We start from the raw sequence: 10,917 nt of genomic DNA, 5'->3' as shown, positions 1-10,917 counted from the left end.
CTAGTCATTTGCAGTCTGTAAATCTGTACTTGAACCAAGGGCCATACAGTAGTCTTGCAGTGGCTTGTTTAGGCTACATTTAGTTGAATATGTTTTAATTAATGAAACTGAATGCTTTCTCATGTGTTAACAGTGATTTGTAATGAATGAAGTTCAGGTTTCACCACCCTGAACCCATTGCACATTCAGCAAGGCTGTAGGTAAAGGGACTATAACTGTGGGGCACTTGGGTAGCTCAGTAGGTTGAGGATCTGACTCTTGATTTCAGCTCAGGTCATGCTCCCAGGGTTGTGGGATGAGTCCTGTGTCCCGCCTCAGGCTCCCAGCTAAATGTCCTGCTTAAGACTTTTCTCTCTCCCTGGCTCATACACCCCCTCCCTCCCTAAAAAGAAAAAAAAAAGTTGAACTAAAGAACTTAGGGAGTGTCTAATAGGAGAAAAATAGCATATATAAATCATACCAGAGGTGACAAAAAATAAAGGATTCTCTAGGGTTCTATAGAGCATGTCATCTATTGTTTTTTTTTCTTCATTTTTTAAACATTTATTCATTTATTCTTGAAAGACAGAGAATGTGAGGGGAGAGGGACAGAGAGAGAGGAATACACAGAATCCAAAGGAGGCTCCAGGCTCTGAGCTGTTAGCACAGAGCCTCATGAGGGGAGCTCAAACCCATGACCAATGAGGTCATAACCTGAGCCAAAGTTGGACACTTAACCAGCTGAGCCACCCAGGTACCCTGCATGTTATCTGTAAATAGAGATAATACTTTTTCTTCTCTCACTTGGATTCCTCCTCTGTATTCTTACTTACTTGTTCTTACTAGAATGTGCGGTACTGTGTTTAATGAGAATGGTCAAGTTACCTCATTACCTTGTCTTTGATCATACAAGAGAAGCTTTCTGTTGACTACTGAATATGTGAGATTTCAGCTTTTCATACATGCATGCCCTTTAATTTGGGGGTGGTTTTCTCCTTGAGTGTCTTTAATCATAAAATGGTGTGCAATGGGCTCACTCCTGATTCTGTATCAATTAGTAGATCCTACCAGGTTTCATCTTCATCATGTTAATGTGCAGCCTCAAATATATAATCTTCCCTATGTTGAAACACCCTTGGGTTTGGGGAAGAATTCTCAGTTGATTATACTGTAAAATGGTAAGATGTGCCTTTAATTCAGGTTCCTTTATTTTATTATGAACTTTTCATCAATATTCCCAATAGGGAGCAGTGTTTCTCTTTACTTGTAGTGTCTTCATTAGCCTTGGAAAAACTGGTAATGCTGGTGTCACAGAGAATGTTTTCATAAACTCCCTCCTCTTTACTCCTTAGAAATGTATGAAGGGGAGCCTGAGTGACTCAGTCAGTTAAGCATCCAGCTTCACCTCAGGTCATGATCTCCCAGTTTGGGAGTTCCAGCCCCGCATCAGGCTCTGTGCTGACAGCTCACAGCCTGGAGCCTGCTTCCAATTGTGCCTCCCTCTCTCTGCCCCTCACTCACTCACGTTTTGTCTCCATCTCTGATAAATGAATAAACCTTTTAAAAACTGTATGAAGAGTTTTTAAGTGCTTCATTGTTTGTATGCATTATCCAGTGAATAAATCTGGTACATGACATTTATTTCTTAATGTTTATTTTGAAAGAGAGTGAGCAAGTGAACAATCAGGGAGGGGAACAGAGAGAGGAAGAGAGAGAGGAAGAGAGAGAAGGCCAAGCAGTTGCAGCACTGTCAGCACAGAGCCTGATGCGGGCTTGAACCCACATACCATGACATCATGACCTGAGTTGAAATCAAGAGTCAGATGATCAACCAACTGAGCCACAGAAGCACCCTGCTGTTTCAACCTGCTTAGCAGTTGTAAATCCATTAAGATTGAAAAACATATTTTGCCTTATTACCTACCTTCCCTAGGGCAGACTCCTCATGTCCAGTACAATGAAAGCTGTTTTACTTCTCTTAATCTGGCACTTACCCTTGGAGGAAAACTGGTTAAAAGCTTAAAACTCAAGGTTTTGTTTTGTTTTTTTAATCTCAGGTTATTCCAAAGGTTATTCCAGAACTTCTTATAAATTTTCTCAAAGCTTTATGTTCTTATAAGGGCTAAAAAACTTCAGCCCAGTGGGTAAGGAATCTATAGCATATTCTAAAATATCCAGATTTTGCTACTTTGACACAGAGTCACCTAAAGCTAGTTGTTTTCTACACTTGGAAACACTCCCTTTGGGACAGAGCTTCTAGATTTTATGTGCAAGGACAGTTTTTATCTTATCTATTTATCTATCAATCCATCATCTATCTATTTATTTATGTGAAAGAACGTGGGGGGCAGGGGATAGAAGGAGGGAGGGAGGGAGACACAGAATCTGATGTAGGCTCCAGGCTCTGAACTGTCAGAGCAGAGCTGGATACAGGGTTTGAACTTGGGAACCATGAGATCATGCCCTGAACATAAGTCATATGCTTTGCCAATTGGGCCACCCAGGTGCCCCTGCTGTTTTTAATGTGTATTTATTTTGAGAGAGGAGCGAATCACAAGCAGGCCCTATATGGTCAGCCCAGAGCCCCAGAAGGGACTGGGTCTCAGAAACCAGGAGATCATGACCAGAGCCAAATTCAAGAGTCTTATGCTTAACCTACTGAGCCACGCAGGTGTTCCATCAGGGCAAGGACAGTTGTGTGTGTTTCATTCACATTGCAAAATTTGGGTTCCCAATTCTGCAGTTTACATTTCCACACATATTCGTTGTCAACTGACTGGAGGGGGCACTAACTGAGGGGAATATGACGGAGACACACTGCGGCCCATAAAGCAGACTCATGCCACAAGTACTGAACTCAGACTCTGCACCTTGAAAGATCAGCACAGGAAGAGTGCCAGTCATCTCTGAGTGACCTAGTGGAGAAACCGGCAATCTTGGTATTGGGGTTAAATTATTCTAATACCTGTGGAAGGCAATTTGGTAATCTCCAGCAAAATTATGTGTACTTTTTCTTCTCTTCACCAGCAATTTCCCCCCCAAATTCAGCCTACAGAGTACTTGGAAACTTGCAAAACAAGGACCTTCAAGTATTCACCACCCCTATGTAAAAGCCAAAGATTGGGAACAACCCAAAATCCTTTGGTAGAAAATGAATTGAATGGAATATTATCCAAATATAAGGAAGGAGAAAAATAAATCTACATTTATAATTGTGTATATAGAGAGAGAAACCACTCTGGGAGAGTACCTAAGAAAACGTTTCATTTTGGGACTGTAAAAATAGGTGGTACATGGATATTATATGGATAATAATTTTAGAATCATGACAGGTGGGAGACTTCTCTATCATTTCAAGATTCTGATCAATATGAATGTGGGATCTTAAAATGTTTAAAGTCAGTGTCAATATTAGTGTTACCTAAGAAAGTAGCATTTATTCCAATACAGCCATGACCAGTATTCTCCCCTGAGTCCACAGTTCCCAGTATATTGCAATGGTTGACAGATTTTCAAAAACATCCTGCCCAATATTGTTGATTCAAAATGTGCCCAACTTGTGGGGAAGAGCACTGGGAGTTACAGGGAAACCATTTGACAATAAACTATTTTAAAAAATGAAATAAAATAAAATGTCATACGAAAAAAAAAAAAAGAGTTATAATGGAGGAAAAATGTGCCCAAAGCCATAGAGGCCACCATGAGGTGACCAGGATCCACTGACAATCTCTTCCCTAGAAACGGAGATGCCTCTTGCCCACAGCCTACCTCATCCCAAACGAGCCCCTCCCTAGTCTATGGAGGCGTGGGCCCCAGTGTTCCCTCTTGTCCTGACAACCAATGATTCTGCCATGACAGGCCTGCAAGGAACAAATGTGCAAGGCAGACCCCCCCCTTTGTAAATAATCAAGCCCTCTTACCACATGGAACTGCACCAGCTTCCCCTCCTGGCACTCCAAATATGAGAAAATTTATCTATTTCTAGTTCTTCCAAATCAGAGGCACAGTTGTTTCAAAAATCATTTCTTGGGGATGTGGAAAAGAGGAGAATGATTTTTTTTTCTTCTAAAATCTTGGGCAGGAGCTGCTTTCTGACCAGAGTATGGGTATAATTCTCAAGGCTGTAAAGGAGGCTATTGAAATGCCAGTGAGGTACATGCCTGCTGTCTCGCTCTACTCCCCAAGTGAACTTCAACAGTGTACCAAAATGCACTTTTTTTTCCCCAGTTCCCCAAAAAGCTTTATGGTGTGTTGAAGACCCCAGATAGTTAGTTACATAGATACCTAGTTACCTAGCTAACTTTATGTGGAACTCAGGTACATTTTACCATTTTGGAAATCCATAACTATTCTTTGGTATCTACTTCTTGCCGTATAATTGTCTATTGTGCCCCTATATTTTTATGTCTATGGTTTCAGGTTTACAGTGTCTGCCTTCACTTCTGATTTTAGTTAGTCTTCTCTATCATTCTGACTAGATATAGGTCTGTTGATTTTGGGGGGCTTTTATGAACACCAACTTTTCCTGTTGTTCATTTCTTCTGTATTTGCTATATCCTCTATTTTTCATTTCTGTTTTAGGTTTAAATTTCCTTTCTTCTGCTAATTTTGAGCACATAGGGTCCTTTTCCTGATTCTCTGAGGTGTAAGAAAATGATTTGTGGTACAGCAAGATATGCTACAGAATTCTCTATTAAGTTCCTTGTGGGTAAGTTTATGTGTCCCAGGAAGAGTGAAGACTTGGTGATTTCTTCTCAGCTATCTTCCTGATGGTCACTGGTTGATTTTAAGGTCATATATTAGAAGTTGTCAGTGCATTCATCTGAGAGCAGTCCCTGGAATGACTTTACTTTCCTTATTTGGTCTCTTTCAGCTATATTTTCACACGGCACCCAGACATTCCTGCCAAAGCCATGCACAGAAGCTTCTTTCCAAAAAGTGTCCGTGAGTAGATATAAACATAGTGTCCTTGAGAATGGACACTTAATGACAGACTGGAACAAGGATGGGGAGAGTGAAGGCCATCAAAGACATCCGGGGACTCCCATTCCAGAGAATGATTATGAATGTAATAAAAATGGGGAGGTCTTTGATCAAAGCACCAATCTTATTACACACGAGAGTATCCTTAAGGGAGAGAATCCTTACAAATATAACAAATGTGGGAAAATTCTTAACCAGTCCTCCCATGTTGGTGATCATCAGAGGACTCATGTGGGAAAAAACCATAACCTATGTAATAAACCTGGGAATGTGTTTGGTCATTCATCAAACTTAAATACACAGAAGACAATTAGTACTAGAAAGAAAACGTGTATAGGTGATGAGTGTGTCAAAGCCTTTGACCACCAGCAAATGCATATTGATCAGAAACCTTACAAATGTGAAAAATGTGGCAAGACCTTTAAATTTTGCTCAACCCTTACTCAACATGAGGTAAATCATACAGGAGAGAAGCCATACAAATGTAAGGAATGTGGAAATGTCTTTAACCAGCTGTCAACCCTTAAAGAAGACCACAGAAATCGTACTGGAGAGAAACCTTACCAATGTAGAGAATGTGGCAAGGCCTTTAACAAACACTCAATCCTTACTCAACATCACAGAGTTCATAGTGGAGAAAAATGTTACAAATGTAAAGAATGTGGCAAGTCCTTTACCCATCCCTCAGGCCCTAGTAAACATCACAAAATCCATACTGGGGAGAAACCTTACCAATGTAAGGAATGTGACAAGGCCTTTCACTGGCCCTCAGACCTTATTCGACATCAGACAATCCACACTGGAGAGAAACCTTACCAATGTGAAGAATGTGGCAAGGCCTTTAACAAGCACTCAATCCTTACTCGACATCACAGAATTCATACTAGACAGAAACATTGCCAATGTAAAGAATGTGGCAAGGTCTTTACCCGACCCTCAGACCTTACCAAACATTACCGAATCCATTCTGAGGAGAAACCTTATGAATGTAAAGAATGTGGCAAGGCCTTTAAGTGGTCCTCAGCCCTTAAACAACATCATCGAATCCATACTGGCGAGAAACCTTACCAATGTAAAGAATGTGGCAAGCTCTTTACCCAGCCCTCAAACCTTACCAAACATTATCGAATCCATACTGGAGAGAAACCTTACCAATGTAAAAAATGTGGCAAGGCCTTTACCCAGCATGTACACCTTACTGAACATCACAGAATCCATACTGGAGAGAAACCTTATGAATGTAAGGAATGTGGCAAGGCCTTTAACTGGCACTCAGGCCTTATACAACATTATAGTTTTCATACTGGAGAGAAACCTTATGCATGTAAAGAATGTGGCAAAGCTTTTCACTGGCCCTCAGTCCTTAATCAACATCACACAATTCATACTGGAGAGAAACCTTATGCATGTAAAGAATGTGGCAAGGCCTTTCACTGGCCCTCAGCCCTTCATCAACATCACAGAATTCATACTGGAGAGAAACCTTAGCAATGTAAACCGTGTGGCAAGGCTTTTAGGTTCCTCTCAATCTTTACAGATCATCACAAAACTCATATTGGAGTGCCACCTTACAAATGAGATAAATGTGGCTAAACCTTTTACTGCCACAAAAGCCTTACCGAACATCACTGAATCCATACTGGAGAGAAACCTGACCAATGTCAACAATGTGGCAAGGCCTTTACCCACCGCTCAAACCTTACTGAATGTCACAAAATCCATATTGGAGAGAAACCTTACCAATGTAAACAATGTGGCAAGCCCTTTAACTGGCACTCCTCCCTGACTGAACATCACAGAACTCATGCTGGAGATGAACCTTACCAATATCAAGAATGTGAGAAAACCTTTAATTACTCTTCAACCTTTACTTAATAGCACAGAATTCATACTGAAGCAAATCTTCTAAATATTAAAACTCTGACAGAATTTGTAAGGACTCCTCAACTCTTATTCCACATCAGATAATTCATATTGGAGAGTAATGATACCATTTGGGAACATGACAAGACCTTAATGCAATGCTAAACCCTGATATACTGGCGATGTTTTCATAAATCAAATTTGGCAAGCCCTTTAATCAGTACTGAAGCCTCATTCAACATCATGGAACTCATACTACAGAGAAAACTTAAAAATAATGTGGTAAGACATTTCAGAATGCTCAAGAGTGAAATTGTAAAATGTAAAGAGTGGCTGCATCTTTAACTGGTCTTCAGTCATGACTCAGTATCGCCAAATGCATACTTGGGGATAATGTAGGAATAAGGAAAGACCTTTATAGATATACACCTTAGAAGATATCAGCATACAGAGAGGAAAGGAACTTGAAAGATATAAACATTTAGAAATGTATTTACCTAATCAACTGTCAATAAATGCCACAATTCACAGTAGAAAGGAGTACATGGGTCATGCTATTTGGACATAATTCTCCATAAAAATATGAAACATAATGGGATAAAACAAAGTTGAACACTTAGATAATGTATACGCTGGTATGCCTCAAAATATACAAGGGGTGAATTTTTGCATAGGAGTAATAAATTCCAATGTTTTTGTTTTACCTTGGCCCTCTTTAAGATGTTGACTACCAAGTATTAATGTATTTCTGCTCTCAAATCACCTCAGAAAATCCGTTTATTCCCAGTGGGTGTGTGAAAGTATGCAGCTGATTCTTTATGCACCACAGACATCCGATGCCCTTCCTCCTTGGGTGGGACTCCTGTGTACCCAATTTTCCATGGAAGTAGGAAAGTATGATATACGATCTATGAGAAAAATCTAAGTGGGAAGGTTATTTATGCTTTATAACATTGATGTAAGTTACTAACTAGGTGTTCAGAACATCCAGGGACATTCTTGTCCATGTATTAAAACTAAGAAAGGTTTCTAAATGTTACAAATAGAATGTTTTGCTTACTGGTTTTTAAGGAAAAAGAGGTGGCAGTCCAGCCATATACTGAGGCAACTTCATAACAGCAATAGCTGGAAGTAGAGGCTATCCGTTGATGTGGTTGAAATGAAGAAATCTTCACGGATATCAGAAAGAGAATAGCTAACTCTTCCCTAAAATGGCATTAGATTATACACTCATATTCTTTAAGAATTAGTTCAGGCCTTAAAGAGTTTTAGTATGCAAAATGAACGTGTTAACAACTTAAAATCGTTTTATAAGATGTCTCCTTTAAGTCTCCCAGTAATCACAAAGTAAAAACCTGTAGCAGCTAAACAAGAGAGAAAGTAATCCAAGTATACCATTCTTGAAAATAAAAAGACAAAGAGCAAATGGGTAAGAAAGGGCCCAATAATTCTAAAACAGCTAAAAACATGAAAGGAATGACAAGAGTAACTCCATCCATACCTGTTTCAATACTTCCTTTAAATATAAAGGGCCTAAATTCTCCAACAAAAGATATATTGGCTGAAAGAAAAGAAGGACACACACTAACAATATGTGCTGCCTTCAAGTGACTCCCTGTAGCCACAGGAACACACTCAGGCTCAAAGTGAAGGTGTGGACAAAGAGCTTCCACGCCAATGGGAAACAGAAGAATGTGGGGTAGCCATGCTTACATCAGACTAAATAGACTTTAAGCCAAAGACTGTAAGAAGACACATTGGACGTTCTTATAAAATAGAGGGGTCTTTCGGCATATGGTGTTTGTCAGAAGGGCAATAATGTTTTTCTCCTCATTTTTGTTTGGGAAGGACACAAGAGTGTGTACGTGTAACTCATCTCATGTTGAACACTTTTAAAACCAACACGTTTTTCCATAAACGTTGGGGGTGTTTGTGCAGGTACCTGAATTGTAGCTTATGTAATGTTTATGTACATCTGTATCTTAGGAGTCCCCTTACTGGCTAGTTGATACTCAGAAACCTATTCCTGTGATTTGAGGATGCGGAGGGGTTGGGGGTGGGGGGAGAAGCCTGACACTTTGAGAAAGACCTGTTGCTTTGAGGTTTTGATGAGTGTGGGGAAATATTGTTGAAATGAAAATCTTGGTACTCTACTGTAACAAGTCTTCAGTAGTTTATCAAAACCAACTGGTAGAGGCTAATAAATCTTTTCCACAGTATTCAATTTGCTAACTTCTTGACGTAATACACTGCATTTTCCCTCCCTCATATCCTTTAATTTACATTGTTATCTGATGTTTTAAGACCCTAAATAACTTATTTGTGCTTTCAGGCAGATTACCATAATACTGCTCCGTAAAATTTCTAGTGTTAATTTCTGGGGACTTTTTCTTTGTACGTCATTGTAAATGATCAAATTTTTATGGATCACCTTTGTAATACTTGTGATAGTGGATTTACTTCCTGTTGTTTCTGAAATGTACATCTTTAGATCAAAAACCTTACGTTCTTCCTAGCTGACACTTTTTGGACACAGTACATATGACTTAAGGTTTTATACATTATATACATACTCACTAAATAGAACACATTAATCCTTTCATGTTGGAGAAAAGTAGCTAACGCGATTGGCTTGTTACACTAAAGCTATAGGTTTGCATATTCATGTGGTATCTGCATTGACAAGACATTTAATTCTGTTTACTGCTGCTTATTCCCTGAGCTGCCTAGTAATCTTTTTGTGCATTAGATTGTTGTGTTGATGTGGTCAAAATTTGGTACATAGAAGTCATTTTTAAAAACTAATTTTGTTAAATATATAGAGAAATCTTTTATAGTTTTTTAAAGAAATAGAACTAGCTTTCCCTAAAAATAAATAAATAAATAGAAAATAAAGAAGTCAATTCAACAAAAAGACCTTTGGTAAATTTTTATCCATCCCACATAAAAGCACCTAAATATAAAGCAACTATTAACAGACAAGAATAGAGAAAAAGACAGGAGAACAATAGCAAGGGACCTCAGTAATGCACATTCCCATAATGAATAGATAATCCAGACAGCAAATCATCAAGCAAATAGGAGACTTCAGTTCCATCAAGTTAGTGGTCTTAAAACATTCCATCCAACACCTGCAGTAAACATTCCTCTCATGTGCACACGAAACATTCTGTAGTATTTATTTATTATATGTTGGGTCACAAAATCAATAAGTTTAAGATTGAAATCCTATCAAGCAGAGTGCCTGGGTGGCTCAAAAGTGTCCAACTCATGACTTTGGTTCGGCTCATGAGTTTACAGTTCTTGGGTTTGAGCCCCACATCAGACTCCACAATCACAGTATGGAGGCTGTTGGTGATTCTCTCTCTCTCTTTCTGCCCCTTCCTTGCTCGCTCGCTCTCTCTCTCTCTCTCTCATAGAAGAAACAAATTTTAAAAAAATCCTATCAAGTATCTTTTCCAAACACAATGGCATAAAACAAGAAGTCAATTAAAAGTACAAAACAAAACAAAAATCATCTCAAGTATGTGAAAACTAAGCAAAATGCAATATTCCTAAAAACCAAGACATGAAAGTAATTTGTGTCCTCTGTCAGAGGAGTAGATAATGTGGTGTGTATATACAGTATATGCTGGCTATAGTTAACAATACTGTATTGCCTTTGTGAAAGATGTAAAGGGAATCGCTCCTAAAACTTATCACACCCAAAAAAAAATTATAACTGTGAGGTGATGGATGTTAACTAGATTTATGGTAAATACTTTGGAATACATACGTGTATCAAATTCTTAAGTTGTACACCTTATTCTAGTATAATATGTCACTTATCTCTGAATACAGGTGGGGAAAAAACTTAAATTAGCAGATTAGCAGTTGTGCATTGATGAGGATAAAAGCAGGAGGGTGGTGACCCAGAAGATACAGGCTTTATGAAACCCTCAATTTTAACTGTGCAAGACCCTTAACAGAAAGTAGAGCCAAGTCCACTGAAATTCACAGTAACGATTGTGTTTTTATTAGTTCCTAAATACATGATGATTGGTTATGGTAGTGATAGAAAATACCTACATTAGGTGTATCCATCAATTTTAA

At 38.8% G+C, this 10,917-nt stretch overlaps 1 protein-coding gene across 1 annotated transcript; it reads left to right on the top strand.

The window, feature by feature from the left end:
• Positions 1 to 4,606: 4,606 nt before the first annotated feature.
• LOC115281193 (zinc finger protein 883-like) lies at positions 4,607 to 9,044 on the top strand. Its single transcript, XM_029926531.1, has 2 exons — positions 4,607 to 4,687; positions 4,853 to 9,044. Exons 1-2 carry the CDS (start codon positions 4,633 to 4,635, stop codon positions 6,448 to 6,450), a joined length of 1,653 nt encoding a protein of 550 aa, XP_029782391.1. The 5' UTR covers positions 4,607 to 4,632; the 3' UTR covers positions 6,451 to 9,044.
• Positions 9,045 to 10,917: the final 1,873 nt, after the last annotated feature.

This window comes from Suricata suricatta, chromosome 16 (genome assembly GCF_006229205.1).
Source record: "Suricata suricatta isolate VVHF042 chromosome 16, meerkat_22Aug2017_6uvM2_HiC, whole genome shotgun sequence".
NCBI classification, from domain to species: domain Eukaryota; kingdom Metazoa; phylum Chordata; class Mammalia; order Carnivora; family Herpestidae; genus Suricata; species Suricata suricatta.
Note: the sequence above shows the minus strand (reverse complement) of the source record. Positions and strands in the feature narration are given on the sequence as shown.

What these genes read in the sequence shown, in the direction of transcription:
- LOC115281193 (XM_029926531.1), top strand. Translation starts at nt 4,633, where the DNA reads ATGATTTGTGGTACAGCAAGATATGCTACAGAATTCTCTATTAAGTTC. An exon ending in CTCTATTAAGTTCCTTGTGG is followed by an intron (nt 4,688 to 4,852) that starts GTAAGTTTATGT and finishes GGTCTCTTTCAG; the next exon opens with CTATATTTTCACACGGCACC.